General features: G+C 42.7%; 3 protein-coding genes across 4 annotated transcripts; all 3 read left to right on the top strand.

Moving 5' to 3' along the window:
* The first annotated feature begins 1,607 nt into the window (after positions 1–1,607).
* Positions 1,608–9,964, top strand: prkacab (protein kinase, cAMP-dependent, catalytic, alpha, genome duplicate b). The gene is made up of 11 exons (XM_061275223.1): positions 1,608–2,136; positions 3,747–3,808; positions 4,065–4,193; positions 5,204–5,302; positions 6,187–6,269; positions 6,339–6,465; positions 6,549–6,644; positions 6,751–6,873; positions 7,106–7,165; positions 7,268–7,372; positions 7,449–9,964. The coding sequence occupies exons 1-11, from the start codon at positions 2,091–2,093 to the stop codon at positions 7,572–7,574; spliced, it is 1,056 nt and encodes a 351-aa protein (XP_061131207.1). The 5' UTR covers positions 1,608–2,090; the 3' UTR covers positions 7,575–9,964.
* Positions 9,965–10,708: 744 nt separating this feature from the next.
* Positions 10,709–15,640, top strand: samd1b (sterile alpha motif domain containing 1b). Of its 2 annotated transcripts, none has more exons than XM_061273553.1 (7): positions 10,709–11,971; positions 13,374–13,566; positions 13,895–14,016; positions 14,183–14,222; positions 14,323–14,440; positions 14,603–14,717; positions 14,842–15,640. In XM_061273553.1, the coding sequence occupies exons 1-7, from the start codon at positions 11,027–11,029 to the stop codon at positions 14,986–14,988; spliced, it is 1,680 nt and encodes a 559-aa protein (XP_061129537.1). In that variant the 5' UTR covers positions 10,709–11,026; the 3' UTR covers positions 14,989–15,640. The 2 variants fall into 2 exon arrangements, with proteins under 2 accessions (XP_061129537.1, XP_061129536.1); XM_061273552.1 differs by having other exon boundaries at positions 14,299–14,440.
* Positions 15,641–19,773: 4,133 nt separating this feature from the next.
* Positions 19,774–20,981, top strand: ndufb7 (NADH:ubiquinone oxidoreductase subunit B7). The gene is made up of 3 exons (XM_061273563.1): positions 19,774–20,038; positions 20,431–20,599; positions 20,822–20,981. Exons 1-3 carry the CDS (start codon positions 19,927–19,929, stop codon positions 20,907–20,909), a joined length of 369 nt encoding a protein of 122 aa, XP_061129547.1. The 5' UTR covers positions 19,774–19,926; the 3' UTR covers positions 20,910–20,981.
* The last annotated feature ends 183 nt before the right edge of the window (positions 20,982–21,164 follow it).

Raw genomic sequence — 21,164 nt, 5'->3', positions numbered from 1 at the left:
TACGTATATTTTTTTCCCTCTTGATGCTTTGTGCTCGTCATAGTTTTGCTGATAGTATAGCTGCTCTCCTGATTATGAAACAATGAGGCCAGAAAGGAGCGCATGCAGTAGTGACACAAGCAGTGAGAGTCAGCTCACGCTTTTCCCTCCCCTACCTCCTTGCTTTTCTATATTTCATTCATAAATTCCAGCATCACTGGCCACTCCATTTTCACTCTAGCCTAAAGTTGCTAGGCAACAGCAGAAAATAAAACAGAGGGAATAGGCTTTCACCCATTTAATCTCTAAAGGACTGATGGGAAGTCACTGGACAATAACTGTTTTCCATGATTTCAAATTTAATCTGTTGTGCAAAATGTATATCGGCACATATGTTTAAAAAAAAAAAAGAAAGTCGAGGGGCAAAGGCATATGAGGTGATTACTGTACATCGGTACTTTGCATGTTTGGGGGCCACCAAAATGGTGCCTGCGGACAAGAACCACACAATCGAGTAGCCCGCAGGTCTTTTCTAAAAGCAGTTCACCAATGCAATGTGATAGGAACGTTATAAAGGCGATCATGTCAAAACCAGTATTGAAGAATTAGCTCTCAGTTTCAAAAAGGTAGCTGACCTCTGATTTTTACAGTCAAAGCCCTGCAGGAAATTTTGCGTGTGAGATGCCTGAAGAAGCAGATCCTGTCATGACGGTTTAGTATTATAAATTGTTTAAAAGTGCAATATGTACACTTTTGTCAATTTGACTACATATGGCCTTGTGTTATGTACGCAGCTCTGCAAGAGGTCACTGCAAAATGATCAGTTTCTCTGATTTTGTTATTGTTAGCTACAGGTTGTGTGTCGTTGAGTAAAGTGAGCATTTTTTTCATTCTATAACAAAAACATAAATTGCAAATCCAGATATTTGCAGGAGATTGAGAGGGAACAAAAACAGGTCAAACTACCAAAAGGCTCCAGTGTTTTTCTTTTGGTCTGGTTTTCTTTAATCTCCCCCTGTACCCTGCAGATAGCGTGGGTGGCATGATGCATTTTATTTCTCGTTAAATACAATCGGGCTTCCAATTTTGGATACGTATACAAAGATATACAGTAGATGATGCGACGCTTCCATTTCGGTTGCTGCAGCAGAAAAGATGCGCTCTCTAGATGTATCTCCCTCCCGCGTCCGTCTGCCATGCCGCGGACTGCCAAGCCGGCCAGACCGCGCCGCGCGTGCGTTCCATTCTGACCAACATTTCTAAAAATAGCTTGAGGTTGACGTCACTCGGCGAAACGTGTATGAGTCGCTTAGGGGAACGGTGGGTGGGGGCTACTGATGAGTCTGGAGCTCGTTGTCTGTATATCGAGGGATTTGAGATACCATCAGCTGACTAACGACAGCCTTGCACTCCCAAACATTATCACGGTCCTGCCACGCAAGGTCAGCGGCGGAGGAAAAAAAATCGGTGACGTTACTCCCATCCCACCCACCACCCCACCTTAGTTTAGTAGGGCGGGGGGATATTGCCGTTGGATTGCTGGAGACCAATCACAACGCGGAATTGGACGTCACCGCAGATTGATAGCCAATGGGGAGCCGAGCCCTAGCTGTCATTCAAGTCCAATTCGGATGAGTGGGCGGGATGTTCACTGGGCTGTAGTTCCGTCATCCAGCTCATCTCCGGGGCTACAGGGGGCCAATGTTGATTTGGGCTAATTCTCGTCGTTGTAGATGAACATTAGGGGTTTAGAAGCCTCGGGTTGCTAGCACGAATCCTTTCGATTGAGAAGACCGCATACCCGCCCTGCCCGTCGCTGTTTATTTTATTTCATTTCTATTGGGGAGACTGGACTGACGGTGGGAAGAGGGGGGCCTCGATCGGAGGGGTCTACAAGGAGTCCGAGGAGAAGACTGGCTCCTCCGCGACCCGGGATTGTCGCTCGATATCGGTTTGGTAAAGCGAGGAGCGGCTGCACCCTCGCGGCACCATCAGCGGACAGCCTGTTCAAGATCAAGACCACGTTTGGATTTAGGAAATACGGTCTCGTCTTAATCGACCTGCTTGGTGGAACCTGAGAGCGACTCATCGCCCGTTGACAGGTTGTCATCATGGGCAACGCGCCCACGGCCAGGAAGGGCAGCGAGATGGAAAGCGGTGAGTGGAGCAAAACAGCACGCTTCCCACCTGAGTATCACCTGGCCGGCGCCAGCCTCCCTCAAAGAGGCCTTACAATTATAGATTTATTAAGACCCACGTCCAAATACTACACACCGCCAATTGCACAATGAGCCATACATTACGTAAGTACTGTACCGTTATGTTGATTGCGTGGTTGGGGTTTGCAATAATGTACAGCTGCATTACGTCAGCTCTTACTAATGTTTTGCGTCTCTTATGAAACCAAAATCATCAGAAAAGGTCCACCGCAGATTAAGTGCCAACAAAATCGTGCACATACTTCGAAATCACGGGTATCTAACTCATGGCACGTGGGCCGGATCCGACCCACCACCTCATTTGAGGTGGCCCGCAAAAGTAAATCATGAGTCAACTTTGTGTTTCTTGCCATCACTTTGAATAGTACTGAGTAGTGGCAAGTACTTTTGTTTCACCAAAACCCTTATTGAAATAAATTGACCAATATACTTAATAAACTATGATTTAAAATGTTGCTTTCCGTCAATTAGGCTACTTGTATGTATGCAATGCAGAACTATGAGGATGTGCTAATACATTTCTATAGGCTTGAAAGTTGCCTCCGGCCTCCATTTTTTTTCTGTCTTCCCACCACATTCCAAACACATGCTTCCTTGGATACTGAAAGACTCTAGGTTGCAAACTCGCTGTTTGTCTTCGTGCCCTGCGATTGGCTGTGTTCTTCTCAACACTAGAAAGCTTAAGTGGTTTATAAAATACATATATAGATGGAGAAATTTCATACCCAAAAATGTCAATCATTTGAGAAATGTCTCTGTTAACTCCTACTTTTGGCACTTATTTGAGTGCGCTGGTGGGCCTAATCATGTGTCCAATCTAAGTTCAGTGCATTTTAAACTTTATTTCGAAATCAACACAAGACCCCGCCATGTTAACATATTGTGCACTGAAACAGACTAAAACTGTGTGTTTATGTTTTTCAAATTATTAAAGCCTTTTAAGCATCTTGTAGGGCAAACGCGGCCAACTAGAGGTTAGTGTGACTGACTAGCTTTTGCATAGGTGCTTATTTGGGTAAGCTCCCACTCTTCAGTTGCACGATACATATAAATATTATTGTTAAAATAGCAAACTACATTTTGTGACCGAGCTAAACCAAGTGGATGTGTATGTAGATTTAAAAGTAATATGTTCAAACAATGTTCGATCCCACTTTTTTCAGAACGATAACAGTACGAGACTCAATTCTTGATACCGATACCAAGTACCGATACCACTAGTACTTTTGATACATAAAGTCCCCCCGCCACAAAATGGCACATTTTTAAGACAGACCTATATACCCCAATCTAGCAATTGTACCTACAATTGAGTACCGACACCTTGAAAAAAGTATTGGTAGTTGTCCATCCCTAGTTTAAACAAAATATCTTAATAGTTTATGTTTGAACAAGTTATTTAACTTACTCACTGTTGAAATTTCTGAATTTCAAAGCATGAGCTTAAAGTCAGGTAAAATGAACAGGGTTCATTACTTGTCGCTCTTCAGTTAAGAAAAGATTAAATAAAAATAATAAAAAGAGTATTGTCGGTGTTATCGTCTACAGTCAAGGAGTTCCTTGCTAAGGCCAAAGAGGACTTCCTGAAGAAATGGGAGAGCCCTGAACAGGTAAGAGAAACTGCACACCTATAGCCATGCTTTGTGCCTCTTAATTATTTCAAATTGTAGCATGACACCACATTTACATTTTGTAGTACAGCAATATATATTTTGTAAAAGATGTCTGTCAAAAGTGTATTCCTAAATTCAATAGATTTCCAAATGAAAGTTCCCGAAAAAAACGGAACACTTAAAATGCGCTCGTCAAACAAAAACAAAACAAACTCACTCTTTGCTGTGTTTTTTATAATTTATTTGTTTTCAGAACACTGCTTGCCTGGAGCAGTTTGAGAGGTTGAAAACTCTGGGCACGGGCTCATTTGGTCGTGTTATGCTGGTAAGGCACAGAGAAACGGGACAGCATTACGCCATGAAGATCCTCAACAAGCAGAAGGTCAGTTTGGGCCAGAGGTCAGGTGAGAGTTCTGTGTCTCGGAACCAGTCTCTCTGATACGGGCTGTTGGTTTCTTGTACCGTGTGAGAGTTTGATCTGAATTGCCTCCAGTAAGTCTGATTCGTTTCCAGTGAGGGTTGGATTCGGATAAGGCTGACTCTCAGCATAACTTTCGAAAACACTAATGCGGACTCCTTATTGGTCTGTCTTGTGAAGAAGAAGAATCAGAGCCAAAAGGTGAAGCTCTTGACCAGATGGTCAAACTACATCTTAATGATAGGGGGAGAAGCTCGGTCATCCAGGAGGGGCTCAAAGGAGGGCTTCTGCTTCTCTGCATCAAGAGATGAAGTACTCGGGCACATCACGGTTGAAGGAGCCCCAGGTTAGAACAAATACTTTCTGGAGAGACGATGTCACCTGGCTCACCCGGCCGGCCTGCGAGCGTCTCTGACTTCCCCTGGAAGTGCTGGACAAAGTGTTTTCTTGTGAAAAGAAAGCACTTCTATGGGAACGGCCTTCACAGTAAACCTTTGTTGTCTGTCACTACATTCTAGACTTTCCCAGGGATTTTCCAGATGTTTTAGCAGGGCCCCCAGTTCTCCTTCCTAAAAGATGTTTTGGTGGATTTGGAAAAAAACCTGTGACTGATTTCTTATTTTTACAAGTTCCATGATGGTCATATTAGCATGTTTGGCAATGCCACGCGTTGATTAGGATAACAATTTCCCAAATAGCGTGGATGCCTGATATTCACTGGAGATAGGGATAAGGGAATAAGCTATAGAAACAATCTTTCACACTCACATTGACGCCCATGGCCATTTATCCTAATATGCATGTTTTAGGAACGTGAATGCAGGGTGACCAAAGAAAGCCCAAGAAATTCCACTTAGGAAGACCAAAGGCCACTTTCAAAAGTCACATTTCTAATTGTCAATCAGATTCATTGTTAAATTGAAAGAACACTCCTTATCAGGTCCATTTAACTTCTCACTTTCTCCCAATTTTAGGTGGTGAAGCTGAAGCAGATAGAGCACACGCTGAATGAAAAGAGAATTCTTCAGGCCGTCAACTTTCCTTTTCTCGTGCGATTAGAGTACTCGTTCAAGGTAAGATGACGTACACAATTGTGTATGGTTGTACTGTATGTTGATGCCATGTGGGAACACCTTGACAGCTCACTGTACCTAATCCCCAGCTGGCCATTCTCCGCTTTATCCATTTAAACTGTTTGGAGCTTAAATGCCCCGACTGAATGCTTTGATGCTTCAGATAAACCTATTAGCAGAAGGCTTGCTCAAAGTCTTTTTTATTTATTTATTTTTTTATACTTACCTGACATTTCACAGAATTAATTGGTGTATGGAATGAACCGGTTTATGTATTGCAAAGATAAAAACGATGCTCTGAACTTGAATCAAGTCGCGATCCACCTGGTGCCATATTTCTTTGACACTGATTTACTGCAGTTCCATTTCGTTTGAGCTGCTTTTTGTGGAGGGCGGCCTCTAGTGGCACATTTGTGGGACAAGATTATGGAGGCTCTCCTTAATCAAAGATGACAGTATTTTGGCGACATTGAAAGTAGGCCTTCTGGATTATATTAGAAAACATGATTAATGTCCTATTTCAATACTGTCAAACCAAATAAATATAATAAATACAATAAAAGACAGCTTACCAAAATTTCAAAAAGAATGTACAGTGGAATTAAAAGCTTTTGGCGAAATTATTTTGAAGACACTTTAAAGGATTCAATCATAGATATTGTAGAAAATAAATAAATACAACAGCAGATTTTTTTTTAACCTGGATTGAAAACGTTTCACACTTGAATGCAACGTTATGAATGAAAAGTGGGTACCAGCAGGTTGCAATGACAGAACATTTATGTATTCTATTCTGTTCTGTAGCTATGGCTTTATTTGCAGTAACCCAAAAATATATGTGTTTCAACGCAGAACATTGTTTACTCTCTCTCTCTCTCCTACAGGACAACACTAACCTCTACATGGTGATGGAGTATGTGCCAGGTGGAGAGATGTTTTCCCATCTACGAAGAATTGGCAGATTTAGGTTAGTATGTTGTTGACATAAAACATTTTTTTGGGAGCAGATGTAAAATTTGTACTCCTACATTTGCAGTGAGCCTCATGCTCGGTTCTACGCTGCTCAAATTGTTCTGACCTTTGAGTACCTACATGCTTTGGACTTGATCTACAGAGATCTCAAACCGGAAAACCTTCTCATAGATCAACAGGGCTACATACAGGTTAATGTAGCCCCTTATTTAGGAATATGGGAGGGATTTGGGGTATTACTCAGAGTTAAGTCATTGGTCTTTTCCCCTCTCAGGTGACAGATTTTGGCTTTGCCAAACGTGTAAAGGGCAGGACCTGGACACTCTGTGGCACCCCAGAATATCTGGCCCCTGAAATTATCCTTAGCAAGGTAAAACTCTGCTTTCCTCTCAGAAGTATTAACAAGACAAGAATTTGTCCTTTTGCCCTTTGCATGTTAATGAGATGCTTCATGGCCGTGCTCTCGTCCCATTTAGGGATATAACAAGGCAGTGGACTGGTGGGCGCTGGGCGTACTGGTCTACGAGATGGCAGCTGGGTACCCCCCTTTCTTTGCTGACCAGCCTATTCAGATCTATGAGAAGATTGTATCGGGAAAGGTATACTCCGACTGACACTTATATATATTTATCATCATTGTCCCACCGTGAACTAGAAATGATGAATTTGTATGCAAAACACACGTTTGATTATTTACTTTATCCAATTGTAGTTTGCATTTTACAAGTGAGGCACCCGACTTTAGAGGGTGAGAAGAGCAATGGTGGTCAACTCTAAAAAGACAAATTGTGATTGTTTGAGAAAAGCAAGCAGCTTTGTTATCTGCCTTAGGTACGTTTCCCGTCTCACTTCAGCTCCGACCTGAAGGATCTCCTGAGGAACCTGCTACAGGTAAAAACATTGCAGCTATTAACAACAACCTCCCTTCTGTTTTTGTTTGCCAAGCCTCCTCAATGAATCTTAATGGAGGAAATACATTGTTCTGATTCTCAGGTTGATCTCACTAAACGCTACGGGAACCTCAAGAACGGTGTCAATGACATTAAAGGACACAAATGGTTTTCAACTACAGACTGGATTGCCATTTACCAGAAAAAAGTATGTATGTTTTACGTGTTTGTGTTTTGTTCGAGGCTCCGTGTGCAGGCAAATTGTCCTTCTCGTCCATCAACAGGTGGAAGCTCCTTTCGTTCCCAAGTTTAAGGGGCCAGGCGACACCAGCAACTTTGACGACTACGAAGAGGAGGAGATCCGCATTTCCTTCAATGAGAAATGTGCCAAGGAGTTTGCCGAGTTCTAGAGAGTACACGTGAGTGAGTGAGTGAGTGAATGAGGGAGGGAGTCGATAAGGAAGATGGGGAAGTGGGAGCTAGGCTGGTTAAGTGGGAGTTGTAAGGGGGAGCCTTACCGTCTCCTGTCACAATCACAAGCACCAGCTGCAAAAAAGGGAAAAGGAATTGAACGAGGAGAATGATAACCAGCAGTGTTGCCTTTGTCTGTTCTACTTTCTTTCTGATTCTGTCTCATGTTTGGATCCCTTTATAATGAAGGTGTGCTTCGGATTCATGGATTGGGCAACCCCTCTCGTTGAGAATTTCCTCTTTGCTGGTATGCTTTCATCTTTCGCGTTTAAGGCCCAAAAGAGGCGAGTCCATTTGTTAGAATCAACTGTTTCATTTGTTCGTCACACGCGAGGACCACTGGAACTGGACCAGCTAAAAGTCTGCACTGAATTTTTCAATTCACATTGGGAATTGGTTGATATGCTCTTCATCTAGTGAGCAGTAGAAGTTCCAAACTAAACGCTCAAATCAGACACGCACAGATACATGTACGGCTTGAGAGGTTTTGGTTTTGCAAAGTTTTTTTTTTTTTTTCCTCTCTCGAGGAACTCCATACTCCATGTTGTAGGCAGCATACTGTATGTCAAAGTCACCAGTGTCATATCGTAAACCGTATGATGCATTGCAGACAGAAGTCACTCTTGATGACTGTGTGTGTGTGTGTGTGTGTGTGTGTGTGTGTGTGTGTGTGTGTGTGTGTGTGTCAGTGTTAGTCTCATTGCAACATAGCAACTTTATCCATCTCCATGGCAACGTTTAAATGTGATATCATGTCACACTAACTAACACAACGACATGGACAAGGGAATGGACAAGCACTGTTTCGTGAAGGAACACTTAATGTTACATAATAGTATCTCAGGTTTGAACATATCACTCAGTTGGGGACATTGGATAGCTTGCATGGAAATGGAAATTTCAAGTTCTGGTCAGAATTCAAAAGGAACAAAAGGGAATTTTTAGATATTTGATTAGTGTCTTCCACATTCTTGCCCTTCCATTTGGTTTTGTGACTGGAAAAAAAAAAACCCTGTGTTGTGTTGTCTGCGCTCTGCTCTCACCTACTCTGCATGTTCTTGCCGTGAAAGGGACCATCTGAGGCAGACTACCTCAAACTGCTTCTGGATTACCAGAGCACTTTGATCTGTCATTGATGCTGGTCTTATTTTTGTCCCGCTTTATTTCAATTGTTTTTAAACTACCCGACACTCAGCTTGAGCCAATCACACCTCTCTCTCTCTCGACCTCACTGTATGCTCTTTAAGTTACATGATACATGTGGTCAGTACCTCCTTTAGCTACGATGACAAATGTTTCGATGACAATTCTGAAACAAAACAAACATCAAGCCTTTTTTTTATTATGATTTCATAGCTACGTTATAGTTCATCGCCATATACTGGTTCTTGATATTTTAGTAGAGTTTCACGCAAAAAGTGCACTCTAAGAGCGATTGCAATTGCCCCAAGATAAGTGCAGATTCTTCTGATTCTACACATTTATTTAATGAACTGCCTAAAATCAAAGCAAATTGCACGAATTTAGTGCACCACTTGTTTTATTCATTTCACTGACATTTTCATTTCACTGACTGTTTTCTGTAGTATTTATGTATTTATTTATCTATTCCTGCTATATATATATATATATACACACACACACACACACACACACACATACACCCACGCAAATATATACCCATATTGAGACATAAAAGACAGACAAGACATAAGAGTTGTTGAGCTTTTGTGTTCTAAAGACTGGCTTGGACCCACCTTGAAAATTAGATACTAATATATCTAAAGGGGTTTTTCTGTAAGAAATGTAACATACCTGATGCTTACCTAACAAGACACTGAAACAAATGCTCACTTTCTGAGCAGTGCAATTTCTTTTATAAGGAGAGGAGGAATTGTTGACCAATCAATCTGATGTCGAATTCACATTGTCATTAGATCAATCATAATTATTACTTTGCTATTTTTTATACTGTTGTAACCCGGTTGTTAAGACTTCACACTTGCTGTATGCCAGTCATGTCCGATTCAATGTTGACTCACATCATGGACAAAACAAAATTTAAAGTTCCAAAAATATTGTGTCTCTCATCGATGTTTCTGCAGTGACACTTCCCCTCAAAGCAGGCACAATGCTATGTTGCCACATTTTTAGGGAAATGAAAGACTTCTGTGTAAACCATGTTAACCCCTGCCACACATGCAGCTTAACACGCACGACACACGCACACGCAGCAAAGGAAAGTCATGATGACAGTGACATAAAAAAACATGAGTGTAATATTTTGCAACATGAATATCATTCCAATAAAGTTTTACTTGTAAAATTATCTTGAAGGTTCCCATCTTTCCCAAAGTGGTTTTGTTCCTTCTTCAGAGTTTTCACACAAATACTCTTACTGCACTTAAATCCATTATTCACTTGTATATCTATAGCAAGATATTCCCCATCTTGGTTGATGTTGTCAGCTTCAAGAATGATGTGCTGTGAAAGCATTATTTTCCTCCTGCTAGCCTAAAAACGACACACTTCCCTTCAGAAATTCTCCATCTTGTCTGGAAAACAGTTAATGAGTGTTTTTCAGTTGTCATTCATTTAGAGAAGTGTTGCTTTGTTAGTCAGTTCACAATGTTAACAAAGCTATTGAATAGACTGATTAAAAGCCTGACCCAAGGCTCGCTTACATTTATGTATGCATACATATGTAATATAGATTTTTTTTCAGATTTGTCAAGTCAAATAAAGCTATCAAAACTAAAATTACGCACTACACTCTAAACTAAACTAGAACCCGGTGGAAAGCCGAAGCCGGACTGCACCTCTGATCTATGAGTGCGCCACCGTGCCGCCTGAGTCTGTACTTTTTCTTAATTTTAATTTACAAGTATACTTATACAGTATACTGTACTCGTAGTTTTGCTGATTTTGAGTATACTTTTGCCCTCTCTGGTGTAGCATAAAGGTCAGCCATCCTCCTCGTCTCCGACAGTAATCTACTGCCGCCAGGGGGAACCGGGTGCCCTCCTCCCCCTCCTCCCATGTCTTGAGCGTCTATTCCCCGCCACCACGCGGCGCACACGCAGCCCGCCGCGCGTAGCGTGCGTCAGTCTTTGTATATCCGCCGTGGACTGCACACGATGACACGGTGAACAAAGAACGCAGCTGTGATGCGCTAAAAGCGAGACAATTCCACCTTAAATGCCGTCGCGAGCGCCATTTTCGGTCCACCTTAAGCGCACAACGTAGCGGACGAACGGCGAAGTGCCGAGCGGGCTTCCGTAGCGGTCCTCCAGCCGGGGAGTGATCGCACTCCGCTTCCAGCTTTGACACAGCAGCGCCACTTGAGGAACAACAAATACACACGTTCTCGGGCCGAACCCCAAGGAGGAACATGTCTGGACCCAGCAAGTACCGAGAGTGGATCCTGGAAACCATCGACTCTCTTCGCTCGCGGAAAGCGCGTCCGGATCTGGAAAGGATTTGCCGAATGGTCCGAAGGCGACACGGGTCAGACCCGGACCGAACCAGGGCAGAACTGGAAAAACTGATCCAAGAGCAGACTGTGCTTAAAGTTAGCTATAAGGGCTCCATCTCGTACCGGAATGCGGCCAAGGTGCAGAGGAAAAGCAGAAAGAAGAGTGAAGACCCTGTGAGCAACAACAACGGCGACAGCGCGCTCAGCTTCACCGACCAGGAGGACGACTCAGAGCCCAGCCCGTCTCAACTGGCTGAGGCCAGCAATAAGCGCGGCGCTCCCTCCAGCCCGAGGAGCGGAAACAGGAGCATCAGCGGCGACGGGCCGGCAACGGCCCGTCTTGTAGATGAAGAGAACGCAAGTGCAGCCGCGGGAGCACAGGAAGTCCGTCCTGGTAGCGGCCGCAACGATGCACTTGGGCGAGACAAGCAGCCGTCCGTGGATGATGCCCCCAACCAAACTTGCGTGGGGGGCGCCAGCACACGCAAGCACGCAGTGGCCCCTCAGCCCCAACTTCCAGGGGAGGGAGGTGGCATCGGATCCGACTTGGACCTGGGCGACCGGGTGGTGGCTTCGGTCCGCAGCCTGTCCGAGAGGAGCCACCGGGGGGGCGACGCCGCCGCTGCCGGTGGCAAAGGCCCCGTGAAGCCACTGGGGCTCAAGGAGATTTTGGGCTACCTGGGCAGCCAGGAGCGTCTCTTTGAGGAGAAGCTGACTAGGGGCAAAGTCAAAGTGGTCATGGAGAGAGAGGTGGCCCGGGGTAGGCTGCGCAGGACCCGCTGCGGGAACATTACTCTTCCTCTGAGGGGAATGACGACGACGGAGAATCTTGCAAAGAGCGCGCTGCAGCCTGCGAGAAAGGTTGGCGACTCGAACTTAATATTTGCAACACGTCCAGGCCCGCGCGGCGCGGTGAAGCGCTGTCTGCTGTTAAATTAATGAAAGCTGTTCGAGATCGTGCATGTTGTGACGTAAAGCGCTCCACTTCGCCGAATCACTTTTTTTTTTAAATGAAAAAAAAAAAGAAGATACTGCTGCATAATCTAAATGTTTGGGTATTGTTTATTATAGCGGGATGTGTTTATGGGACAGGCGTGCGTTCGCCCGTTTTTGCGTGTGCTTCAAGCACAAAAGCTGCAGGTTACGGCGCAGGAGCGGCTCCTGGGGGGGGGAAAAACGCGCACGCATGCTGTGAGTGGGTTTCTGCATGGCGCGTGCACGAGCGAGTTGTTCTTTGAAAGTGGGATCTGTGACGTGTGATTTTAGCTCTCGAGATCGGTCGTCGTTCTCTTGCCCACCCGACCCACACTCATTCTGTAATTTGCATCAACCAATATGATCACTTTGCTCGCCATCCCCGTGTGTCCCAAGTTCGTATACTTATCATCGAATCCTTTGTATTATCCCCCCCCCCCCCCTCCTCCCTTCCACTCCCACTGCCTGACGTGAGCACACGTTGGTATAGGCGTTTGAGTTATTTACAGTAATTTAAAAATTGATTGTTAACATGGAAATAAAAGTAAAACAACTAACAAAGACATTGGGGTACTTAACACCAGTTTTATGTTCAAAAAAACGATAAGAAGTCTTCAACCTTTGGCAAAAATGATGGAATCACGAATCTCAGGGATGCATGTACTATAATTTTTATCCCACCAATTTAAAGGATGTTTGGGCATAGTGAAATATATTTTCAAGATGACAATCTAGCCATGAAGTAAAAACTGTAAAAATATTCCTTGAAGCGAAGACACACAAGGGCAATGTCATGGCTTGCACATAATCTGAATTGCAATCTAATTGAAAATCTTTAGTGGGAATTGAAGAAAATGTTCCATGACAAGGCTCCAACCTGCAAAGCTGATTTGGCAAAAGTAATGCAAGAAAGTTGGAGCCAGACTGATGAATACCGAGTATTGTTTATCACTCATTAAGTCCACGCCTCTGAGACTGTGAGCTGTTATAAAAGCCAGACATGTCTATAAAAGCCAGAATTTTGTCGGTGATTCATGAATCTAGAATTTCTATCAGGTATTGTAGACTTATAGAAAATATTCTCCATGCAAGTTACATTCAATTTCAGATTCAGTTTACTTCCATGACAATAGCCACCAATAATAATGCTTGGTTGTATCATTCCAATTAGTGTTTTTTTTTTTTTTTTTGTATGTTGTGGTCCAAGGTGAGGCAACATGGCAAAGTCTAACATATATTTTGTTTACATCTTTCAAAACTGTTGTTGTGGCACTTTCCGATTCTTCAGGAGATGGAAAAAGCCAGTGAAAAGGATGGTGTGCAGGAAGTGAATGAGGATCCCAGGAGTTCTAATGCGGAAGAAGGACAATCCCTGGTCGCCATGACAACCAAAGCAGCTCCAATTGGGAAAGCCAGTGAAGATAGCGAGATCTGGAAAGCGTCGGAAGAGGAGAGCTTCTGTCATCCGCATCGGGACGAAGGTGTGTCTTTGTCGGAGTTCAAGAAAGATTTATTTCATGATTTATACTTTCATGAAACACTTTCCCACAATTTTAGTATGTTGTACACACACGGCGATGTAGAACTGAGAGCTGTTTCTATTACAGATATTTTCAAAGCTAAAAATAGCACACTATTCGAAATGATTTAGTTTAGTTCTACTCTAATGCAGACATTATCACCGACAATGCTAGTCAAGGATGAGCTATTAGGGCTCATTCATTTGTGTACCTAGTATTGTGGCCAGTGAATAACACCTAAAACTATTTGATGAGATCATCTCTGTTTATTTACAAATCCTCTCCTCAGTTATGGATCCCCTCAGTAGGAATGGGTGTTCACCTTCTTTGGGTGCTCCTCCATCTATGTGCTTTACAACATATGTGGAAAAAAGATCTGGGATACCTGATCAGCAACTTATGGATACGCAGGTAAATTGCTATTTTTTAATCAATTATTAAAACAAAGACACGCACACACACACACATGCTCAGGTGGTTTAGCATAACTTCACCTGTTACACTGTTTGTTCAAGTGTTGAGTGCTGGATGTCATTGGTTTACGTCAATAATAAAAAAAACATATCTTTACATGCAGAGTCAGAGCCACACGCAGCACACCCGGTCAGGCTTCAACGGTGAGTAGTTCCTCTCTCCTTCTCCGCGTGTGTGTTTGTCTGTGCGTGCGTGTTTCGATGTTATTAACAAGAGCAGGGAATCAAACTTTTTGGAGGTCAGGTATTGAATGTAAGCCAGAAGCAGGTGTGTCGTCATGCCTACTCACACCCACCGCCTCCCCGAGAGACACTGGCCTTTCTGAAGAACAAGAGATGAACGATGGCGTTAATAATGGAGGGTGAGTACAGTCATTTCTCATGCATCATTTCATTTTCTAGTGCAAAAACCTGATGGCTTTCAACAACATAGCAGGAGCTTGAATCATGAACCTCAATGGAGAGGGAGAACCCGATTTAATTGAAGTAGATCCATTCATTTATTCAATTCTTTTGATTTGTAGGTTTGTAAAGATGGGAGGGGCCGGGGGGAGCCCGGTGGACTGGACTGTGGCTGATGTGGTCGCTTATTTTACAATAGCTGGTTTCCCTGAGCAGGCCGCTGCCTTTGGTACACAGGTGAGGATGCCGCTCCCTTTCTGCCACCAGGGGGCGTCACAGACCCAATCAACAGTCGCACAATCTAGTCACTTCAGTCCACTTCTCACTGTTCAACTCATGCACTTGGATTTGCTCTGTTCAGGAAATCGATGGGAAGTCTCTTCTCCTCATGCAGCGTAAGGACGTTTTGACTGGCCTGTCAATCAAGCTTGGCCCCGCTCTCAAGATTTACGAGCATCACGTGAAGGTTTTGCAAAAAACACACTTTGAAGATGAAGAATGTTCATGAAAGACACAAACTATGAAACTGGGAAAAAAAATGCACGGAACATTTACACAATGCCAGGCATACACTTAAATTATTGAGAATGACAAAGACTGTTTCAAAAACAATTTCTCTGTCAAACTACCCCATTCTTGGTTTATGGGTGCATATAGTTTATCCACTCGTCCTTATTCTACACTCAAAACTACTGGGTTAATTGTTATATAAAAAAAAAAAAATCAGTTAAGTGGCTATTGATTTACGCCTTTTATATGCACCAAGAGTTTTGGGACAATCCAATCCAAACTGCAGCAGGAGTATTCCTGTGGTTTGTACTTTTGAAAGTGTAAAACAGCATGAAGCCAAATAATGCAATTGTTTGTGCTAATGTGAATTTAAGGCAGAGACTATTATTGTACAAGAACATGTTGCCAAAATGATCTTGAAAGCGTTCATTGCTAATCTGTTATTTGATTCAGCGTGTTATGTCATGTTGTGTCAGATTGATTTTCAACCTTGTTAGAACTGAAATGAAAAAAACAAAATGAAGAATTATTTTTTTGAAAAAAAAAAATACATCATCCTTTTACCCAAGTGTACCTAATATTGTGGCTGAGGATTGATTTTTCAAACTGAAATGAAAACAACTAAATAAAGATTTTTTGGGGGGTTAAAATTTTTTTTACTTCACCCTATTACCCAAGTGTACCTAATATTGCGGCTGGTTTCTATAGAGAACTACTTTCTATATACCCCAAAGGAATCTGATACCAGCCTCGGCAAAATGCAACCTATTTCTTCCCTCAAGCGAAAACAGAGTGAGAGTTAAATAGTATGTAACATTTACTTGTTAATAAACACTCCAGATAAGTGAACAGAACAAATAATTTGTAAATATATAAAACATTCCAGTCTCTTTGAGAAGAATTTGTAAATAACATAAAAGCAATGATGTCATTGAATCACACAGGTTGTCATGCAAGCTGCCTTTCACGCAAACTCTCATAATTATGTGACAAATGATTCCATCTCCTACATTTTCACAGCAGCATAAATGCTTATTTTCTTATTTCAATATATGAAAACAAACATGACTACCTCTATTGTTTGTCTCATCCTCCTCTTTCAATTGTCTCTTAAGAGCACACATTTTCACTTCATGTTGAGATGTTTGACGAACCTTTCCATTTCTGGTTGTCACATAGTCTAGACAGTCAATTTGTGCTCTTCTTGCTTATTTGCTAACCTTTAGTAATAAAGCGAGAACCCATGTGTCTCGTCCATGTGTGTATGTTCATGCATTTCTCTGACATTGAGTAATACCGATGCCCATGTTTGGGATTTTGGGGGGGGGGTGTTTGTGCATAGTTGTGTGCACACGCCGAGTTAATAAAGGCATCTCAGCAGGTACGTGAAGTACTGTGGAAACATGTCGGTCATGGGCAATTATAAAAAGAGGGGGAGGGTGAACTATATTCATGGGACCCAATAGGAGAAAGAAGCACGCAGTACCAAGAACCCGATACCGTTGGCTCTGATTCGAGCAGAAGTCAGATCAGATCATACCTGACTAATATAGTTTGACTGAACCCAGAAAGACATGTGAAGGAAATGAGAGCTTCTGCAGGAGAACAGTGAGTTCAACAACAAATCATTTAATTTTGTCTCATACCACAATTTTACTGAATCATCTCATTGGGGATTTGACACACTTCAGATATTTTTGCTTGCTCGCTCTCAATTATTCTCATTCGCATAGCCTAATACTCGAGTTTATAAAAGACAAGATTTTTTTTTTCCTAAAGACTGAAAGCATTTGGTTTTAACATTAAAAATGACTTGAGCCAAGTTATCAACTGTTCGTCTTTATTTACAGGTAAAACTTTTGTACACTTAGACGAGTGGTTCTCAAGTTACTGTTGTCACCCAATTACACAATCAGCGAATGGGTGAACAGCGATTATGTCGGGATTCCCTGTGTGAAGTAAGGAATTATAAGGCCACAAAATCTCACTTATATTTTGGCATTTGTCTCTTCTTTTTGGGAAAGTGCCCTACCTAATGCAGTCCTTGTGGAGAGTCAGTATACGACAGAACCGTTCTACCCCAATAGCTCTCACAGATAATATTTTCCAAATGACCGACGGAATCACAATAAATGTTGAGTGAAAATAAAAGGCCTTCAACCATAACTAATTTGAACAACAGTTGTTGCATGATTGCAGTTGAGGATAGCTGACAATAACATTATTTGCAATGAAAAAGAGAATAGGATATATTCATGATGTTGAGAAGGTCTTTATGGGGTACACATGCGTCATTCTGCATAACCAGTAATAAATCAGCTGAACAGGAAAGGTCGAAAAAAAAAGATGACCCTCAGGACACGTGTGCTGGCACAATCACTGCCAAAATACACTCTGAGTCATCAACCAAAGTATTACAGACATGACAGGCAACAGGTGGGCAGTTCTCTGCCATATATTCTGGGTTCTATCTATGCAATGGAACATTTTTGTCACGACTCATCCCTGGTTGCTTTATTATGTCTGTTACCATGGTTTCCGTTGGCGTCGCCCCTCCCCTCTTGTGTTACCTCACAATCAATGTCACCTGCCTCTTGTTACCTTTCTTGTATTTAAGTCCTGTCTGCCCCTCACTCCCGTCGGGTCGTTGATGTCGTCTCATGTCTTCTTGTTTCCTGTCTTTGCCGCTTATGTTTCGGTTAGCTAGCTAGTCGGTCGGTCCGTTAAGTTATGTCACTTTGCTGGCTTGTTAGTTTGTTACTATTATCCTGTCTACTAACAACCTTTTCCCTTCAGTAAACCCTGGTCCAAGGTGCATTTGGTTACCCTGCTCCATTCTGATCTGTGACAATTTTACTCCTCTGTATCTCCCTTTCTCATAGTTGCAGTCACACCGGTGGATCGGTCTGCCTAACTGGACCGACAACACCGAGGGAAGGGACAGAGCAGGATGTTTTTCCTGAGAAGGCTGAGGTTGTTTAATGTTTCTAATATGCTACTGAGTGTTTTACAGTGGTCTCCAGTGTCCTGTTCTTCGCCGGGGCCCTGCTGGGGAGGCTACATCTGTGCCAGGGACGCTACCAGGCTGAACAAGCTGGTGAAGAAGGCCAGGTCTGTGGTGGGGACCGGATTGGACAGCCTGGAGGTCGTGGTTGAACAGAGGATGGGGGGGAAAAACTGGCGGCCATGTTGGCCAATCCCTCCCATCCACTGCACATCCACCTGACGGGGATGAGGAGCAAATTCAGCGACGGATTTGTCCTCCCCCGTCAGAGCACAAACAGATTTGGACAGTTGTTTATTCCAGCTGCACTCTGACTCTACAACCAGGTCCGCAGGCATGGGGAGACCTGGAGCTAGAGTTGATAGGCTAACTGACATGGGACTTTTTATCTGCACATGATGCACTTTAGCAAACTACCAGCTTGCACTGCATATTTATTGGACCAGCAGTGTGTTTATATTTATTGCATTGTGAACTGTTTTTCTGTTTGTCTTCCTCTTTTTAAACGTCATGAGCTGTTTGACAGCTGATTTTCCCTAGAGGGGACAATAAAGGTTTCAATCAATACCTGCCCATCTGTATCACTTCACAGAAGCTTGTTCTAATGTAACGGCACCATATATATTAAAGCGTGATAGCGGCCACCTGGATCTCGCCCTAAACCCATAAATATTTGTTTTTGTTGTTGTACATGTTTGTTTTATTGGCAGATGTATCTGCAACTTTGTGGTGCCATTCAAATGCCAAACCTCACACATTGGGTGACAGTTAAGGAGCATTTAGTTGCGTCGCTTGCTGTGCAATGGAGGCTGAATGGCAGAAAGGACGCCAGGTATCCCAATGAGTGGGACTGTCAGGTTGCATTGCAGTCATGCCTTTCATAGTCTGAGGTTTAAACTTGAGAGATTCTGATTGGTACCTCCTATCAGATGAAATACGCCCACCCAGTCCAGTGCTCAACACAGTCAGGTCTTGTGTGCCTGGTACAGATTGTGACAGAGTCAGTGGGAGATATAGAAAATAAAAGTTCCCTAAAGGGCGGCTGTGTGTTTTGTAACTTTCAGCCTTTGAAGTGGGAATACATGCACACTAGTATATATAAATATTAACAGTATGAATTCAAACATTGATTTTACATTTGTTTCTCTTTGTAGGGTGAAAACTGTTACTTTATTCCAGAGACCAAGACACCATCGTGTAAATGGATGGAAAAACATTAGTCACATTATATTCAGATATAGGTTTACTGCGTATATTGACCCACTGCATACGAGTGGTTTTATAACTTTAAGTGCACACATAAAGCAAAGCATTGACTTCCTTTATTTAAAAATAAAAAAAAACATGCACTTTTTTTTTTCAAAATAAAATGCCATTTAATAGTTTGGTGGTGTCCAGTAGATATCTTTGGACAGCCTTTCCCAAAATGCATTCATTCATTCGTTCATTCATTCATTCATTCATTCATTCAGTCAGTCAGTCAGTCAGTCAGTCAGTCAGTCAGACAGTCAGTCAGTCAGTCAGTCAGTCAGTCAGTCAGTCAGTCAGTCAGTCAGTCAGTCAGTCAGTCAGTCAGTCATTCATTTGGCAGGGATGGCGGTATTTCATTAACAGGGATACTACAATTAATAAGCACATGAAGAACAGCATCAAATTTGCAAGTGAAGCATCGTGAGCAGGTCGATTAACAATGACGAAAAAAGTGCAACAATGCCTGCTCGTAGCGGAACTATTATTTGTTTGAAGGGGAAGATATTTCTGAAGCACAGGGTCCCGTCAGCTGTTTATTTCCGGTAGAAACGGAAGTGAATCCAAAGGGCTTGTGTAGGTGACCGAATGACAGATAGCTGAAGCATTTTGAAAACATTCTCACAGCATTGACTGAAGACAACCCGATTGAGCACATTCAGTGCATAATCTATAAAAAATAAAATGGGAGCCCACCTGGTCAGACGCTACATCACTGAGACCGACACCGAACCAGATCCGGCCAAGAAATTCGAGTTCGATCCCCAGTTTGGGTTTCCTGAGAGGAAAGAACGAGGTTTGTAGTAAAAACTAATGCCACAATAGTGCGTCGGAGGATTGCATTTGTTTATTTTGCTTGGTATCTGAAATTAGCGAATCTATTTTTGCATGTATGCATGAAACTCCGCGATAGCTTGTCAGCACTGATTATAATGCAGCTATTGGACACATCACCTCGTATCTCAAAGTAATTCCAAGTTAACTAAACAATAATCAGTTACTAAGCATGGCAACTAATAGTTATTCCACATGATGTGTTAAGTTGTAAGCCATTATTATATTTTATTCATTCAATTCATTTTCACACTTGCAACACAACCAATACATTTCTCAGCATGAACAGGTTAGCCTCTAAATGGTACATTACTTCTGCATCAAAAGAAGATTGATGTTTTGTGTCATTTGCAGAGATGGTTGCGACCCAAGAGCAGATGAACTTGGCCCAGCTGCCTTTGGAGCAGAGGGACTATTGTGCTCATCACCTCCTGAAGCTCATGAAGTGCAAACGGGACAACTGGCCAAACTTTCTTTCCTGCAAACATGAGCGACATGACTGGGACTACTGTCAACACCAGGAGTAAGTGTTTACATCAATAGTGATTGGCGTTTTGTCAATGGTCACTTTTGCTTGATCGAATATATTTGAAATAGAGGAAGATTTGATACAGTGTAATTTATTTGCCTATGGTAATGTTCTAGAAACAATCAGTCTTATTAGCACACATAGGATTTTGTATTGTGTGCTCATGCATTGTACGGTCAAGCAAAATATACATTTCATGTATGTTTTTGTCTTTAGCTATGTGATGCGGATGAAGGAATATGAGAGGGAGAGGAGGCTCCAGCTGAGGAAGAAGAGAATTGAGGTCAATGTTGAAGCTGCATAGTCAAGCACATCGGTTCCCTCGTCTCTGTATATACCTTACACTGTTCACATTAAACAGTGCTGCTAAATTACAGATTACAGTCTAGGCTTTTTTTTGGGGTGAGGGGGGGGTTGACTTCATGCAGCTCTATATTCAGCTGCTCATGCTTTATGTTCACCCTCTCGCTCGCTCACTCACTGTATTTTCTCATGTAGAGGTTGTCCCCCAAACCCCCTTGCCTTCTTGTCGCCCTGGATTTTACACCTTTGATCCATT

This window comes from Syngnathus typhle, linkage group LG3, assembly GCF_033458585.1.
Source record: "Syngnathus typhle isolate RoL2023-S1 ecotype Sweden linkage group LG3, RoL_Styp_1.0, whole genome shotgun sequence".
Taxonomy (NCBI): Eukaryota; Metazoa; Chordata; class Actinopteri; order Syngnathiformes; family Syngnathidae; genus Syngnathus; species Syngnathus typhle.
Note: the sequence above shows the minus strand (reverse complement) of the source record. Positions and strands in the feature narration are given on the sequence as shown.

Bases quoted from the DNA above. Each gene is read 5' to 3' on its own strand.
- prkacab (XM_061275223.1), top strand. From the start codon at position 2,091: ATGGGCAACGCGCCCACGGCCAGGAAGGGCAGCGAGATGGAAAGCG. The intron at 3,809-4,064 runs GTAAGAGAAACT...ATTTGTTTTCAG, and splicing joins AATGGGAGAGCCCTGAACAG to AACACTGCTTGCCTGGAGCA. The intron at 6,645-6,750 runs GTAAAACTCTGC...CGTCCCATTTAG, and splicing joins CTGAAATTATCCTTAGCAAG to GGATATAACAAGGCAGTGGA.
- samd1b (XM_061273552.1), top strand. From the start codon at position 11,027: ATGTCTGGACCCAGCAAGTACCGAGAGTGGATCCTGGAAACCATCGAC. The intron at 14,017-14,182 runs GTAAATTGCTAT...CTTTACATGCAG, and splicing joins AGCAACTTATGGATACGCAG to AGTCAGAGCCACACGCAGCA. The intron at 14,441-14,602 runs GTGAGTACAGTC...TTTGATTTGTAG, and splicing joins GATGGCGTTAATAATGGAGG to GTTTGTAAAGATGGGAGGGG.
- ndufb7 (XM_061273563.1), top strand. From the start codon at position 19,927: ATGGGAGCCCACCTGGTCAGACGCTACATCACTGAGACCGACACCGAA. The intron at 20,039-20,430 runs GTTTGTAGTAAA...TGTCATTTGCAG, and splicing joins TCCTGAGAGGAAAGAACGAG to AGATGGTTGCGACCCAAGAG. The intron at 20,600-20,821 runs GTAAGTGTTTAC...TTTTGTCTTTAG, and splicing joins GACTACTGTCAACACCAGGA to CTATGTGATGCGGATGAAGG.